Here is an 18,236-nt window from a genome sequence, read left to right as displayed (position 1 = left end):
GAGTAATCAGGAAGCTTACAAAATCTTCACACTCAGCTGTTCTGTATGAGCTTGGAAAATAAATTTTTTGTATGTAGAAGATTGCAAAGAAAATAAACAAGTTCATTTTTAAAGTTTCATTTTGAGTTGGCCACATGAGTCATGTTATATTTTATATAATTCAAATGTTAAGCAAAGACATACTTAACTCTGTGAATATCTGCTAAGGGTTAAAAAATAAAAATAATGAGCAGCACTACAAAAATCACTTTATCAGAGTCAGAGGAAGACCTCCCAAGCAGCTAAGTGAAAGGAAAGTTTTGTGAAGAAGAGCAAAGTAATCTACCAGCACAAAGAATATAATCTGAATCAAGTCTCTATAAAAGCCAAGAGTACCTTAGTCCATCTGGGAGTGTACTTGAGACTCTGAATCTTCTCTTTGAGTGTTCTTTGTGACATAATATGATGAAGTATTTTATTTTGGAGTCCAGGTCAACCCAGAAGAAAGACAAATAATTTTGTCAATACCAATGTCTCATTGAAGTGAATTCTAAGTGACTTTGAACAAGATTTATGGCTGTGAGCAGTTTGTCATTTGTTCTGACCCATTTTCCACACTCTGTTACTCCTGATAAGATATGGCTTTCTCCTGTTTCTTAGGCTTAGGGACAACAGCGTAAATGTAAACGTGCTCATCAACATCAGCAGGAGCTTATTCTTTTGAGAGCTTCCTGTACTTAAATAAATAGGTGTTCGCTGAGTATGAAGAATAAAACTGGTGAAGTCTAAAGGAGCCTCCAGTATGAAAAAGTCATCCCTATTTGTCACTCCATTTGTATTATATTCACAGGCTCCTTTAATCTTGGTTTATCTGGTGCTTTTCCAACTATATTGACCTCAAGGAATGTGTAATATGAGTCCTGTTTTCTAGGTCTGATGGTGGAATTCAGGAGAAGCTAAATTGAAGACAGTTCAGGAAGTCTAGAAGTCATGCCCCACATCATCTAGCCATTAGGGCAAGAGGGACTAAATAGTGACTTACAAACCTGAGCTATTCTCTGGGATTCTGACATATGTTTCTACTACTGCTGCTGCTTCATCTCACCACAGTGACTACAGGCATATCCAGAGTAGAGATTTTAGCCAAAACTAGGAGAGTAGCCACCAGCCCTGTCATACATTCAGTATTCATCAACTGTGAACCTGTATTTTCCTCAGTGTTCTTAATTTCAGTTATTCTCTTTTTCTAGCAGCCCTCTAAATGCAGCTGTACTTTTTAAACCAGGGGTGTAATAATATTAAACCAATAATATCATTAGACCAGTAAAACTTCGTTGGGAAATAGTCATTGAAATTTTTACTTCCTTGGATACCTTTCCTAGACTTTTACATTTTCTTTAATTTGTAATTCCTATTCTGCTTCCTACTATTGCAAGATTGTTTATTCTGACTCTATTAAGTCCCATTCCTCTTTAATTGCCCCAGTGCAGACTCCTGTGCTGGGTGCCAGATGGCAAGGCCCTTTAACTTTACACTGCAACCTGCGTAAAACCCATCTCCCCTACTTGGAAAACTCTCATTCACATCATCAGAATTTGCTGCTCCCCCAGTCTATACCTTGATGAAGGTAGGAATCAAATGTCCTTTGAAGTGTTTTTTTCTTATTTTAATTTTTGTAACTATTTGGTATGTAGTCCTATTTTTCTTCAGCTCTCAATAAATTATAGGTCCATATATCAGTTTGTGCTTAGGATCATTCTGAAGATGATTGTCTTCCAGTAGAATAAAAAGTATATATAGATATGTGTGTATGTATGTATGTATGTATGCAGATATGCCTTTTACTTTTGAATTTACTAAAGCTGGTGATCTGTTTCTTTGTTTTATTCACTTAACAGGACAGCTTAAAGCTTTTCTATATCAGTACATCAGATTCACTCCCTTCTTTTTATCAGCAGCATAGTATTCTATGAAGTATTCACAATGTAGTCATAATTTATTTTACCATTTCTCTATAGATAGATATTTAGTTTTATTTTGTTCCAGATTTTTAATATTTCACATGATACTATAGTCAACTCTTTTGGACATTTTCTGTGTATTCTTAATTATTTCTTTAAGATAGATTCCTACAGTGTCCTTTCTGATTACAAGGGCATGGATATTTAGGATTTTGGTAGACACTCGTTTCAACCCTCTTTACACTCTTATCCACCATACATGGTAGGATCAATTTTTCCTCCTCCCACACACAAGATATTACCAATCTTTTAAATTTATGCTAATCTGTGAAAAAAATGTATTTCTTGCTTTAATTTGGGTATGCTTGATTAACAGTGAGACTGAGCAGTTTTTTCCTATTTTTCATAAAACAGTGTTCTCCAGAAGGATTAAACAGCTAAAGGTAAAAATAAAATTTTAAAAATGCTTCAAGAAACTTTAGGAAAATATATAAAAAAGTATGCATGCAAAAAGCATCAGGATATAGTTAAAAGGCAACTAACATACCAAGAGAAAACATTTGCTACACATTGCAAACAAATCATTAACACCTGTAATATATAAGGAGCTCCTACAAATTAGTAAGAAAAAGAGCCCAATAGAAAAATGAATACTTATTTTTAGAAGAAGAATCCTAAATGGTCAATAAATGAAAAAAATACTCAACCTGCTTTGTTATTTACTATTAACAATATAAAATGGTTGTCTTACTATGTCAATTACATATAAATGTTTTTGATTCTTTTAAACATTGTATGGATTATCATTTTTTATTTAAACATTAATCTGTTGATGGACATCTAAGGTGTTTTCTACTTTTTGCTATGATAAACAGTTCTACAGTGAATTTGTGTGTGTGTGTGTGTGTGTGTGTGTGTTACATAGGCTTTATCAATTTTTTTAGTCTTGGCCTGATAGGTAGAAAATTCTACTTATTTTTAAAGATTTTTTTCCTTTGATTATTGCTAAGATGTACTATCTCTTAATGTTTATATTTTTAACTGTTTTATGCCATTTGTTTTTCTTTACTCATTATTTATTTTCTTCATTAAGTAGGTGCTTATTCTATCCTCAGCCCATTTTTCTATTAGTATCTATATTGATTATACGAACTCTTTATATATTCATAATATCCTTTTCTGCCATACAAGTTTGAATACGTGATTTTCATAAATTGTTTTACTTATCATCCTAAGTTTTACTTGCCAGTTTTTTTACACATCATATTAATATTTCTATATCAATTTAATTCATGTCTGTTCATTATTTATTTAGCTACATCACTTATATCTGTTTTCCCCATTAGATCATTGTTCTCTCTCTAGATTGTATCATCTTCAAAATGAAGAATTATGTCTCCTCATATAGGTCTGGCACAGTATTATTTATTTGATAATAATGGCTTCTTCTTGATGATGGCTACATAGCTGAAACCTAGAAATAGACCCTCAGGTCCTGGCAGGTTACATAGTACCTACAAACTGATTATAGATCCTACCAGCAACAGACTTTTTGCCATCCTTTCACCAGACTTGACCATTATATTTGAAAGACAGAATAGTATGCGTTACTATGGATCTACTATACATATTCTCACTGCTTTAAGTTCACTGATCATATAAAAAGAGAAGAATGCACTACCTTAGTGTTTGATCTTTACCACATAGATCTAACGTCACGATCAATTGCTTTCAGTATTTTCTTTGAAATCACATAAAGGTTCATATGTGCCAAATTTCATAAGGATCACATGATAAGGTCAAGAAATACAAATTCCAAGGCAGAATTTATATGCCCGGTTCACATATGACAGTAATACTATGTAACCATATGTTGAATATAATACACAGTATGTAAATGCTATTCTTGAAAGCAATCCAATCAATAAAAACTAAAATAAATAACACTTTAATAACACATTTCAAATCAACTGAAAATGGAATAGATGGACTCTATGGCAAGAACATCCCTATAAAATTGACATTCAGAGGCCATTAAAACCCAGAGAGTAAAACAATCCTGAAACTAAAGAAAAACTGTGAATATTTAGAAGATTTTTAAAAGCCTACTATATGGTATGCCAAGACACAGCAGTTGTTTTTATTTAAAGAGCTATTTCAATAAAAACTGTGGATTGCCAAGCATTAAAAAGCTAATTCCATTTGCCATCACCAATAGCTGAATGAAACCTTACAAAATATATACAATATTAACCTTAAAATAAAGTTTAAAATACACAGTATTTAATAGAAAAAGTCAAAACTGAAAAAAGTCAACTTTTAGTCATAATTGGAACTATTAAAAGATTGACCAATTTTATCATTTAAGAAGGTTATGGGAAAGCTACTGAAGTTAACTTCAAAAGCCTAGCAGTAAAAGTGATTGTAATGTCAGTAAAACTCTGAAACAGGTCAAATAACCCCTAAGTAGTACTAATCCACTGCATCTTTGAACATGTATATGCCTCTTTTTAAGCTGAAAAGGTTGCCCTTTTTTTCTTCAACTTGTTTCCAACATCCCATTAAAAAAAAAAAAATCTATTCAACTGTTAACAGTCAGCAGCTCAGAGTACAGAAACTTTACCTTCACTCAAAGATGATATGAGTTAAGGTTTGAAATATCTTTTCCTCTTTGGCCTGGTTCTGGAAAACATGGTTTTGTCATTCTACCTGTAGAGAGAGCGCGTCTCTTTCTTCATACAAGTATTTGTGCACTGTATGTATACAAACAAATGCATTAATGAAGGTTACATACAATATTTTAACCATTTTTTTCCTCTTCCTTATCAGCTCAAACTCTTACACCAAAATTGATGTTTGTGTTGTAATTGACATCTTTAATTTTAATTTTGCCTCTTCAGATCCTGGGAAAACTTTGCCTGAAGCCCTTGATTACTGCACAGTTTGGTTGCAGACAGTACCTGGAGAAATAGACAGCAAAAGTGGTATTCCACCTTCACTTGTAATGCTACAAATTAAAGATTTTCTTAATGGACCAGGTAAGAAAGTCGTAATTCAAACTTTTTTTCGTATGAGTCTATTAATGTGTACATAGGGTCTGTTAACAATCTTGACATTCCTTGCCAGAAATAAGTAATTCATTTGCCTTCCAGACGTGTACTCTTCTCAGGCTGCCCATTCTAGAGATCAAAAGGCAAATATTAATATACATTAAAAATTACCTTTAGTCTGACAAAAAGTAGTTATCAATTAAAAAATAATTGACTGGAAGCCAAAGACCCAAGATTTTATTTCTACCTTTTCTACTAATCGTGAGACCTTAGGCAGTTATCTAATCTCCTGTGCCTCAGTTTCCTTACCTGTAAATGAAGAGAATAAAATAGATGATGGGTGGATAGATGGGTGGGTGGGTAGATGAATGGTTAGGTGGATAGGGTACATGACATACATACGTAAGATAATATACATAAGTAGATTGGATTAGATAGATAAATACACTTATTTCAAATGCTTAGCAAAGTGCTTGGGACATACTAACACTCAATTTTAAATAGGTAGATATAGATATCAAAAGATATTGAGTGCTTATTATGTCCCAGGTACTAAGTGCTTTACATACTTGTATAAACCCAAGAAGTAGGCCCTATAATTATCCCTACTTTATGAAGAAGGAAGCTAAGACTTAGAAAAATGAAGTAAATTGCCCAAGATCATAGTAGCAGAGGAGCCATTCAAACTCTGGTCTTTATGACTCCAAAGACCTAGATCACTTTTATACTGCACTAATTTTAGCATAACTAAAGATTTTTTTCTTTCTTCTCCATCTCCTTCTCCTCCTCTTTCTTTTTCCTATTCTATTTCTTCTTCCTTCTCATGTTCCTCCTTCTCTTTTCTTTGTTACTCTTCCCTTACCTCCATGAGATCTTAGCTATTTATTTAACAGAAATTACTACATTCAGTTTCCCTTTTGTTATCTTATATTTACAGTGCTGCAGAACCTGTTAGTCATTAAAAGAATACTAGTTTCTTCATTACGAATTTAAAACAATGGTGTTACACTGTCTTAAGATCTCTAGCAGTACTCTGCAAGGCATGTATTTTGATGATTGAAAATTACCCCTCTGTGGACCTGATTCAGTTTGTGTGCCTGCTGGTGCACTTACGATCTATGACCACAGATAGGGAAGGTGGCCCATCATCACATCTGGAATAGAAAGAGCCTGAAACCACCTCAGTTGGCCCTTTCACTCTGGCTTAGTTCTTCTTAAGCATGTTTTTCCAGTGCTGGAATTTAAAAGGTATAGGAGGAATATGAAGAACTAGTTCTAATCATTAGTATCTAGCTGTGGTTTTAAAGACTCAAAGGAAGTAAAGAAGCTGATGATAAGGCTAAGGGAGTCATTAAAGTTGGAAGAATCCTTTGGGGTGAGCTGGATGATTGAAAGGAGTGTGAGTCCTCATACTTGGTTAGTGAGTGTGAAGTACCATATTTCACTGAATTCAAGCAACCATCAATTGTAGGAAAAAACATTTTGCATACCACTAAGGAAAAAGAAAAAATATCTGCTATTTAAGCTATGATACAGTGCTTTCTTACTGCATCAGTTGCAGGGCAAAAGACTGAACATGCTGGAATGAACGAAATAGGGTAAGAACATAAGGGTAGTTCATGGACAAGTGACAGGGAAACTTGCATTTACTTCTTTTTTCTCTCTTTTAGTGTCAGATTTCTTTTGCTTTCAGGCACAGTCTTTCACCTTTTGGCTAAAAAGTTCCCTTCTAGTTTACATTTGATTGATTTGTTTGTAAAAGGGATGGGATCTTCAAGTCAGTGGTAAATTGTGTACCATATTTTCATGGCTACCAAATAAATTGAACTTTAAGAGAAATGTCAATGAACAAATGAAAAATTATATGTTTATCATTCTGTCATTCAATGTGACTATGTAGCAGAAGTGCGATTTTTACAATAGTTGTACTTTTGTATTTCTTATACTTCTTAAAACTGGAAACTACATATATGCCATTTCTAATTTTATGCCCATTCAATAATAGTGATAATATATCTGGAGATTCAAACTTTTAAATTAATGAATTGAAATAGTTATTTTACAGCCATGCTTCTCAAACTGGATTGTGCATTTGAGCATCTCTGGGGAGCTGGTTAAATGCAAATGTGACTTAATAGGGATGAAATTCTACATTTCTAACAAGCTCCCAGGTGAAATGGGTACTGTTGATCTGGGGATAACACATTTTGTACCAGGATTTTATTTGACTCATATATTAATAATATATATATATATACATATATATATGACTTTCTTAATGCCATCAGTAACAATTAGTGAGACTCAAAATGCAGATATTTTGGGGCACAGGAGAGGGGGATGATACAAACAATGATGAATGGTTTTTTAAATGGTACTTTTATTATGAAAAATCAAATACAATGTCCAATAAATGGTTTAAGTTCTTCAAAGTCTTAACACATTTTAACGAAGAGCACTTTTCTTTCATAAATTATTTGAGGGAAGATTACTTTGAATGATATGTCAGTTCTGTGGGATTCCACTAGAACATTAACCTAACAGCCTTGAACTACTCCAGAATTTACTACCTTAGACAAAAAATTCCTTAAACTATTTGTTATATAAAGTATGTAAGTAGATGTTATTACATAATTGTATTCTCTCACTATACAGCTACACTATATTAATTGAGAGATCAATAGGAATAACAGGACATAATAAAGCATTTCTTGCTGTAGGAATGTATTATTTTATAGATTTTTGGCAACTCAAGAAAAATATATTTTTCCAGATTTTACATAATAGTATATTAAGAGCAATATTATTTATGCTAAGACTGGGGGAACAAACTTCAGCTTTATAATATTCCCCAATACTATCCTCTTCCCTTAAAAAATAAAAAGGCCTTTTTTTTATATTGAAAATAATGCTTCTAAGTTTTATGCAGTATTATCGTTAAGCATCTTTTGATACCCAAAGATTGTTTGTTTTATTGTTTAGTTTAATCTATATGCACATCTTATTTAAGTATCATTCCCAAAGAATGCTTTATGCTACAATGCTACATCTCTAAAATAGTATATTTTCGTTTCTTCTTTTCTTGCTCTTGAATTAAGGTTTCGGTAACAAAGAAGTTATGACGCTGAAGAGTAGAGGAAATACTGATTATAACTACCCAACCTTAAATTTTCTTCATAAAGGTGCAAACTTAACAGCTTTTAAGTTCATCCTGTCGGATGTTTTTTCCAGGGATTATTTTATCTAAACAAGGTGGTGCATATGCTGCTCTTTAGCATCTGTTTTTGGAAAAAATACTTCAGTGTTCTTGAGTATTCCCTGATTTCCTCTGTTCACTTAATAGTACCTTAGAGCAAATGGTAGGTCCCAACTTCTACATCAAAAACCGCTTCAAAGCTCTCCCAACTCCGACCTCCTTCCTTCAGAGGCAACAACTGTACTACCCATTAGCAAGGTCAGTGGCTTGGAGAAACCTGGAAAACAGCAGCTACCAGAAACCCAGCAGAACAATATCTCCAGCAGGTGATAGATTAGTTGGAACAAATTGGAACCATTGCAGTGCAGCAATCCTGGTTTCTTTCAAGCTGTTTTTTAAATGTCGTCATTTTAATACACAATCTAAGCCCCGCGGAACAGTCCACAGCAGGTTAATTTGAATCATATGATGTGTCACTGCCCTCAGCTGACATGAGCTCTATTCCATGTGTGAAGCCATAATAAATCCATTCCCAACCGAGGAAAATTCCCCGTGAGAAGGTGAACTAATCCAGGCCTCACACTGGCATGCTAGCCCGCCATAATTGAAAGCAGGGCCACCTGTTCCCAGCACAGTTAGCCGATAGAGAAAAAAATTACCATTAGATCAGATATGTCTTCTATTGAAAACTAATTCATACTTCTTGCAAATTCAAATTCAGCTGTGAACTGCTTAGTATGACATCATACAGAAACTTAGGAATGTGCCCACTTGATCCCAGTTTTGTTAACTATAGGATTTCTTAACTTTGAAATGAATTTTTTTTTTTTTTTAATTTAATGAGAGCTGACACATGAGAAGAAGAACTGGGAAGGGTGCAGATTTTTCTAATTAACTCAGGGTCATTTACAAAAATATTTGAGCTCCCTGGTATTTTTTTCATTGTTTCTTTGCAGACATATTTTTGAACACTGTCACTGTAGCCATGAAATGACATTTAAAGGACAACAAAGAAAAAATATGCCAAATTAGGAGAACATTTCCACATCATTTATGTTTTGTTGTAAATTAATTAGCATACCACAATCTTCGTATAATTTTAATTATATCAAACACAAAGTTATGACTGTAATTTCCTATTTCTTTTATTTTAGTATACCTGGTGTCTCTAGTTGAAACACCTATCCACTGATAGTTTTTCTCTTAATAAAATCATTTATTTAGTCTCTTCTTGTTTAACCTGTTCAGTAATTTACCTATGTAGTTTTCAGTTTTTCTGATTTCATTCTAGCTTTGGATTGGTTTTATTTAATTTTTGTTTGAAAATTTTATTTGACTTTTAACTGATTATAACCCATTTTGAGTATAGTTTTCTTCTTATATTTTGTGAATTAACTAAGTGTTTTATAGGTTGCAATGATTGTAATTTTTTCTTTAAAAAAATCCTAAACATCCTAGAATATCCCATTTCCACAAGCCTCTTTGATTTGAATGAAAATATATACTTAAATAATGTGAAATATTACTTTAAAAACTTCTCAGATACAGTAGCACACTATTCAAATAAGTTTGTTTATATGAATATAAAGTAGAAATTTTAAGTTTACCCCCAATTTTGTGTATTTTTGAAACATTTTTACTTTTCTTGATGAAATCTGCTTTTATGTTCTGTTATTACTGAATTCATTACTCATGACATATGTCGTCCAGACATATGTAGAAGATGACTGATTCAGGGGAATTAAGATACCTGAAAAAGACACAAATAGCCCCCTGACATTTTCTGGAGTAGAAAATGAAGAATAAGTAATATGATTTTTAAATACAAGAAGATTCGAGGTGAAAGGAAGCATCTTAAAAGCTAATTTTAATTAATTTATTCCTCTTAATGTAACCCTGATAGTTAACCCTTTGCCTCTTTTCTCTTTCCAGAAATAGGGCCAAGGTCCATACCCTAATGACTGGAGTCCTATCTCTATCTTAATTCAGTTTTACAGCCATACTAGCAGGCTATCTTCTACACTTAAGAAATGTAAACTAGTTAATAAAACTGTAAGAACCTTGACTTTTGCATTTCCTGAGGTTTATGGGTTCCAATTTGCAGTGTCAGCATTGCATTATCATAGTTTATTTTCCTCATGATTTATCAAAATAAAACAGTAAACTTGAAGTCAGGATGTCAAATAGAGAGTGGACCAATAATTTTATTTTATTATTTAATTTAAAAAAATTGAAGTAGAGTTGATTTACAATATTGTGTTAATTTCAGGTGAACAGCTTAGTGATTCCGTTTTTTTGCGGATTGTATTCCATATTAGGTTATTACAAGATATTGGGTATATTTCCCTGTGCTATACACTAAATCCTTGTTGATTATCTATTTTATGTGTAGTAGTTTGTACCTGTTAGTCCCATACTCCTAATTTGTCCCTTGCCCTCTCTCTCTCCCCTTTGGTAACTAGAAGTTTGTTTTCTATGTCTGTGAGTCTGTTTCTGTTTTGTATATACATTCATTTGTATTATTTTTTTAGATTCCACATGTAAGTGATATCATTCAGTTTTTGTCTTTCTCTGTCTGACTTATTTCACTAAGCATAATATTGTCTAGGTCTATCCACGTTGCTGCAAATGGCAATATTTCATTCTTTTTTATAGCTGAATAGTATTCCATTGTATATATATGCACCACATCATCTTAAGCCAATAGTCTGTTGATGAGCACTTGGGTTGTTTCCATGTCTTGGCTACTGTAAATGGTGCTGCTATGAACATTGAGGTGCATGTATCTTTTTGAATTAGAGTTTTCATTTTTTCTGGATATATACCCAAGAGTAAAATTGCTGGATCATATGACAGTTCTATTTTTAGTTTTTTGAGGAACTTCCATACTGTTTTCCATAGTGGCTGCACCAATTTACATTCCCATCAGCCATGTATGAGGGTTCCCTTTTCTCCACATCCTCTCCAGCATTTGTCATATATAGCCTTTTTGATGATAGCCAGTCTGACCAGTGTGATGTGATACCTCATTGTGATTTTGATTTGCATTCATCTAATAATTAGTGATGTTGAGTATCTTTTCATGTGCCTGTTAGCCGTCTGTATGTCTTCTTTGGAAAAATACCTATTCAGGTCTTTTGCCCATTTTTTGATTGGGTTGTATGAGTTGTTGAGTACAACAACTTGATATTGAGTTGTATGAGTTATTTGTATATTTTAGATATTAACCCCTTGTCAGTTGCATCATTTGCAAATATTTTCTTCCATTCCGTAGGTTGTCTTTTCATTTTGTTGATGGTTCCTTTGCTGTGAAAAAGCTTTTAAGTTTGATTAGATCCCATTTGTTTATATTTGCTTTTATTTCTTTTGCCTTGGGAGACTGATCTAAGAAATTATTGCTACGATTTATGTCAGAAAATGTTTCACCTATGTTCTTTTCTAGGAGTTTTATGGTGTCATGTCTTACATTCAGGCCTTTAAACCATTTTGAGTTTATTTTTGTATATGGTGTGAGGGAATGTTCTAATTTCATTGTTTTACATGAAGCTGTCCACCTTTCCCAGCACCTCTTGTTGAAGAAACTGTCTTTTCTCCATTGTATATTCTTGCCTCCTTTGTCATAAATTAATTGACTGTAGATTTATGGGTTTATTTCTGGGCTCTCTATTCCATTCCATTGATCTATGTGTCTGTTTTTGTGCCAATATGATGCTGTTTTGATTACTGTAGATTTGTAGTATAGTCTGAAGTCTAGAAGGGTTATACCTCCAGCTCTGTTCTTTTTTCTCGGAATTGTTTTGGCAATTCTGGGTCTTTTGTGGTTCCATGTAAATTTTAGGATTATTTATTCTAGTTCTGTGAAAAAATGTCATGGGTGATTTGATAGGGATTGCAGTAAGTCTGTAGATTCCTTTGGGTAGTATGGCCATTTTAACAATATTAATTCTTCCAATCCAAGAGCACGGGATATCTTTCCATTTCGCTGAATCATCTTCAGTTTCCTTAATCAGTGTTTTATAGTTTTCAGTGTATATGTCTTTCACCTCCTTGGTTATGCTTATTCCTAGAGTTTTGTGGGTGTTTTTGGATGCAGTTTTAGATAGTTTTTTTTTTTTTTTTTACTTTCTCTTATACTTCATTACTAGTGTATAGAAATGGAACAGATTTTTGTATATTAATCTTGTATTCTGCAACCTTGCTGAATTCATTTATTAGTTATAATAGTTTTTGGGTGGAGACTTTAAGGTTCTCTGTATAGAGCACCATGTCATCTGCAAATAGTGACAGTTTTACCTCCTCCCTTCCAATTTGGTTACCTCTTATTTTTTTTTTTCTTTTCTTATTGCTGTGGCTAGGACTTCCAATACTATGTTAAATAGAAGCAGTGAGAGTGGGTATCCTTGTCTTGTTCCAGAATTTAGCAAGAAGTCTTTCAATTTTCCACCATTGAGTATTATGTTGGCTGTGGGTTTGTCATAAATGGCATTTATTATGTTGAGATGTGTTCCCTCTGTACCCACTTTGATGAGATTTTTTCATCATGAATGGATGTTGAATTTTGTCTTGAGCCTTCTATTCTTTGTATAGACAATAATGTCAGCTATCTCTTTTATGCCTACAATTTCCAAATGCCTAGTTCTAGTTTTGACTTATTATGCAACACCAGGACTATTTCTTCATCTGCCTATGAAATGTGTTTAGTTATTTAAAATTTAGCATGTTCACATTAAGTCAAACCATTTTTCTTTCCTCTTCTTTTTCACTCCTTCTCTTAGTATGGTTTTCAAATTTCTTTACATTTGCTAGTGATAGCAACATTCTTCCACTCGTGCCTTCTCACAATTTTACTGTCACCTTCAATTCATCTTTTTTTTTTATTCCAAGTCTTTTTAGTTTTTCCTTTGAAATGGTCCTCCATTATGCCTGCTATCTCCCTAGTGGGTCTGGGCCCTCACTACTTCTTCAGTCTGTTTGCTGGCAGCCCTAATTTCAGATTCTCCTTTTACTCAATAATTTTCTCCCCTCTGCTCTTGCTAGATTAGCCTGCTCTGCAAACTCATATGAATCTTGACCACCCACCTCCCTCAGTTAATCAAATCATAACTCTTCTCAGAGCTCAAGACTCTGTAATCTGGTGTCATCTCAACAATCCAGGTTTACTGTCACTAAGAAGGTAATTCTGAGTGAGATTGTTTTGCTTCTTTGAACCTCAGTATTTTCTTCTGTAACATAAGAGAGTTTTCCTAAGATTCCTCCAGATTCTAAAATGATGGCTGTAATCCCCAGTGGAACTCTTCATTTATTTTTCACAACAAGCATTTATGAGCAATTATGATATTTCAAGTATTGTTCTAAATATTGGAAATACAGTGGTAAGCAAAAGATACACAATCGCTTCTCTCAAGAAATGCACACCATGTAGTAGAAAAGACAGGCTTTGGTTACCAAGTAGTCACACTGAATAATATATAATTACAACCTAATGTAAGTGTCATGAACTTCTATGGATTTATAAAAGAGTGGAGATTTAGGGAAGCTTCTCTGAGCTGAGTTCAGACATTTGAATGAAAAGGAGTTAACCAAAGACATGGAGGGGAGGGCATCTTTCTGACAGAATGTATGCTGAAGACCCTGTGGGGAAGGGAATCATGGCACACTGAAGGAAATGAAAAAAGGGTAGAGGGAGGGAACAGTAGGAGGAAATGAGGCTGTAGAGAGAGACAGGGGCCAGGCCTTGTTGGCCATAATAAAGGATTTGGGAGGTTTTATCTTTAGAGCACTGGGAAACCATTGAAGAACTTTAAGCTGGACATGTATGTGATGGGGGAGAGAGGAGGTATGTGTGTTTATTGATGTGGTTATATTTGCATTTTGAAAAGATGATTCTAGTTGCACAATGGAGAATAGATAAGAAGAGCTAGAGTAGGGGCAGGCAACCAATTAGGAGAATATTGCAGTAGTACTAGTGAGAGATAATGGTAAGTTTGATCAAGGAATGGTAATAGACATGGAGAAAAGTGAAAGATTTGGTAGATATTAGGGAGCGAAAATCCATAGACTGGTAATGGAATAGAGGGGATGGAGGGTAAGAGAAATTAAGCATGACTTATGGGTTCCTGGCTGATCTAACTGAATGAATATGGTGCTGTGGACTGAATTGTGTCCCCACAAAATTCATATGTTGAAGCTCTAGTCCCCACTGTGATGGGGCCTTTGGGAGATAATTACATTTAGATGAGGTCATGAGGATTGGACCCTCATGGTGGGATTAGTGCACCAGAGAGCTTGCTGTCTTTCTCTCTTTCTCTCTCTCTTCCATTTGAGGACACAGTGATAAAGCAGCCATGCAATACAGGAAGACAGTCTTCAGCAGAAACCAACCTCAGCTCATTCCCCGATCTCAGAATTTCAGCTCTAAACTGTGAGAAAATAAATTTCTGTTGTTTAAGTCTCGCAGTTTGTGGTATTTTGGTATGGTATCCCAAGCTGATGGTAATCCTATTTACTGATATAGAAAATGCTTGAAAAGAGCTATATTTTGTTTGTTTGTTATGTGTATGAGAGTAGGGGAGATCATGAGTTTTGCCTTGGATATGCTGAGTTTGTGGTAATTGTACTTACGTATCTGGAGCTCACAAGAAAGACTAAGACTAGTGATAAAGGATTGGATGTTTTGGAGTTTGGGGGATATAGGTGCTAATTCAAGCCACAGGCCTGGTTGAAAATACTCAGGGAAAAAGTAGAGAGGAAGTAGAGAAAAGAGCCTAAGACTTCATATTGAAGAAGTCCAATCAGTATTCAACTGTCTAAGAGGAAAAGGAGGAGACTTGAAAGGAAACTGAGGGCTAAGAGGAAAATTTGGAGAGTGTTATATCAAAGAAGCCAAGGGAAAAGAGTGTAGAAGTACTAGACAATGTCAAGTAGTGATACAAGATACAGAAAGATGAGAAATTGAAAATAGCTAATGGATTTACAGACATGTGACTACAAATATTATCCCTTCACCCCATTGGATTAACTTGGATGGACCCTAGTCTAGAATGCATTGAGGAGTGGAAGCAGAGAGTATAACTCTTCCAAGAAGTTTGGTTGTGAAGAAGAATAATAAGCATAGAATATGAAGGGGCATTTTGTTTCGTTTGGGTTTTTCCTTTTTAAAAAATTGTCCAAATGGGACTTCCCTGGTGGTGCAGTAGTTAAGAATCCATCTGCCAATGCAGAGGACACGGATTCAAGCCCTGGTCCAGGAATATCCCACATCCCGCAGAGCAACTAAGCCTGTGTGCCACCAACTACTGAGCCTGTTCTCTAGAGCCTGCAAGCCACAACTACTGAGCCCATGCACCGCAACTGCTGAAGCCCATGCACCTAGAGCCCGTGCTCCGCAAAAAGAGAAGCCACCGCAATGAGAAGCCCGTGCACCGCAGCAAGAGTAGCCCCCGCTCGCCGCAACTAGAGAAAGCCCACGTGCAGCAACGAAGACCCAACACAGCCAAAAATAAATAAATAAATTTATCCCCAAAAAATTGAAGTATAGTTGATGTACAACATTATATAAGTTACAGGTGTACAATATGGTGATTCACAATTTTTAAAGGTTATACTCCATTTATAGTTTTTATAAATGAAGGGGCATTTTGTATCATGGTTTTGGGTTTTATTTTTATGATGAAAGAGACTTGAATTTTCTCATGTTTAAATATCAGCCAGAAGAATCCAGTTGAGAGAAGAATTGGATAAACTAAAAAGAAAAAAAATAAAGGTGTGTTCCTTAGAAAGAATGAAGGAGAAGAATCCAATATACATATGAAAGAACTGGTGTTACCTAACAAATTAAGGAAGGAAAGGAAAATGGCATATGCAGGTAGTTTTTCAGTTTGGTAGCAGGAAATTGGAGGAAATTTAATGGCTTTAACTTTCTCCTTGAAGCTAGAAGCAAAGTCATCTGTTGAAGTTGAAGAGAAGAGAGAGAAGAGAGATGATTTCAATGGTTTGAAATCATCCTCCAATATGATTTCTTCATATGCTATAGTCATTCTCATCTCTATGCCTTTTTAAAACTTTTTATTATGGAAAATTTAAAATATATACGAAAGTAAACTGAATAGTATATAGAACCTCCTGCTTAAACAATTGTCAACTTACGGCCAATATATTGTTTCTTACATACCCCTATCTACTTCCTCACCTTCTGTGTTATTTTGAAGCAAATCCCATGATCATATTATATCACCTGTAATATTTCTGTTTGTATCTATAAAGATAAGAACTTTTAAAAACATAACTGCAATGCTTATCAAACCTAAAGAGAATAATTCTTCAGTATCATCAAATTTCTAATTATCTCATGAATATTGTAGTGCGTGTGGGTGTTTGTGTGCACGTATGGGTTTTGGGGTTTTTTGTTGTTTTTTTTTTAAACCTGGAGCCAGATAAGGTCTATGCATGGCTATTGGTTATGTCTTTCAAATTTCTTTTAATCACTAGGTTTCCTCCTCTCTTTTTTCATCTCTTGCAATTTATTTATTTTTTTTATTGAGGTATAGTTGATATTCAGTGTTTCAGATATACAGCAAAGTGATTCAGTTATATATATATATTTTTTTTAATATATTCTTTTTTCAGATTTTTTTCCATTATAGGTTATTACAAGATACTGAATATATCAATAGTTCCCTGTGCTATACAGTAGGTCCTCATTGTTTATCTATTTTATCTATAGTAGTGTGTATCAGTTAATCCAAATTCCCAATTTATCCCCACACTACTTTCCCCTTTGATAACCATAAGTTTGTTTTCTAGGTCTGAGTCTATTTCTGTTTTGTAAATAAGTTCATTTCTATAATTCTTTTTAGATTCCACATATAAGTAATATCATATGATATTTGTCTTTGTCTGTCTGACTTACTTCACTTAATATGATCATCTCTAGCTCCATCCATGTTTCTGCAAATGGCATTGTTTCACTGATTTTTATGGCTGAGTAATATTCCATTGTGTATATGGTATATATTTATATACCACATCTTCTTTATCCATTTATCTGTACATGGACATTTAGGTTGCCTCCATGTCTTGGCTATTGTAAATAGTGCTGCTGTGAACATTGAGATGCATGTATCTTTTTGAATTAGAGTTTTCATCTTTTCTGTATATATGCTCAGGAGTGGGATTGCTGGATCATATGGTAACTATTTTTAGGTTTTTAGGAACCTCCATCCTGTTCTCCATAGTAGCTGCACCAATTTACATTCCCACCAGCAATGTAGGAGGGTCACCTTTTCTTCACACCCTCTCCAGCGTTTATTATTTGTAGACTTTTTGATGATGGCTATCCTGAGTGGTGTGAGGTGGTACCTCATTGTAGTTTTGATTTGCATTTCTCTGATAATTAGCAATATTGAGCATCTTTTCATGTGCTTGTCAGCCACCTGTATGCCTTCTTTGGAGAAATGTCTATTTAGGTCTTCTGCCTATTTTTTGATTGGGTTTGTTTGTTGTTGTTTTTTTGATACTGAGCTGTATGAGTTGTTTGTATATTTTGGAAGTTAAGCCCTTATTGGTCACATTGTCTGCAAATATTTTCTCCCATTCCATGGGTTGTTTTTTTCATTTTGTTTATGGTTTCCTTTGCTGTGCAAAAGCTTTTACGTTTAATTAGGTCCCATTTGTTTATTTTTGCTTTTGTTTCCATTACTCTAGGAGATGGATCCAGAAAACATTGCTGTGATTTACGTAAAAGAGTGTTCTTCCTATATTTTCCTCTAAGAGTTTTATAGTATCCAATCTTACATTTAGATTTGTAATTCATTTTGAGTTTATTTTTGTATATGGTGTTAGAGGATGTTCTAATTTCATTCTTCTACATAGCTGTCCACTTTTCCCAGTACCACTTATTAAACAGACTGTCTTTTCTCCATTGTATATACTTGCCTCCTGTGTTATAGATTGACCATAAGTGCATGGGTTTATTTCTGGGCTTTCTATCCTGTTCCATTGATCTATGTGTCTATTTTTGTGTCAGTATCATACTGTTTTGATTACTGTAGT

General features: G+C 34.2%; 1 protein-coding gene across 14 annotated transcripts in view; it reads left to right on the top strand.

Annotated features, from left to right (window-relative positions):
- Nucleotides 1–18,236, top strand: part of VPS13B (vacuolar protein sorting 13 homolog B) — a 795,150-nt gene that overhangs the window by 570,990 nt on the left and 205,924 nt on the right. For all 14 annotated transcript variants that reach the window (XM_089898526.1, XM_089898529.1, XM_089898532.1 and 11 more), the window contains one exon: nucleotides 4,841–4,978. In XM_089898526.1, the coding sequence (XP_089754652.1) occupies nucleotides 4,841–4,978 (138 nt within the window). The remainder of the gene's footprint in view (nucleotides 1–4,840; nucleotides 4,979–18,236) is intronic.

The sequence above is a fragment of the Delphinapterus leucas genome, chromosome 17 (assembly GCF_059928025.1).
Source record: "Delphinapterus leucas isolate spDelLeu-1000000601 "Yukka" chromosome 17, BTC_Dleu_Yukka2, whole genome shotgun sequence".
Lineage (NCBI taxonomy): Eukaryota > Metazoa > Chordata > Mammalia > Artiodactyla > Monodontidae > Delphinapterus > Delphinapterus leucas.
This window is presented reverse-complemented; position numbering and strand designations above follow the sequence as displayed.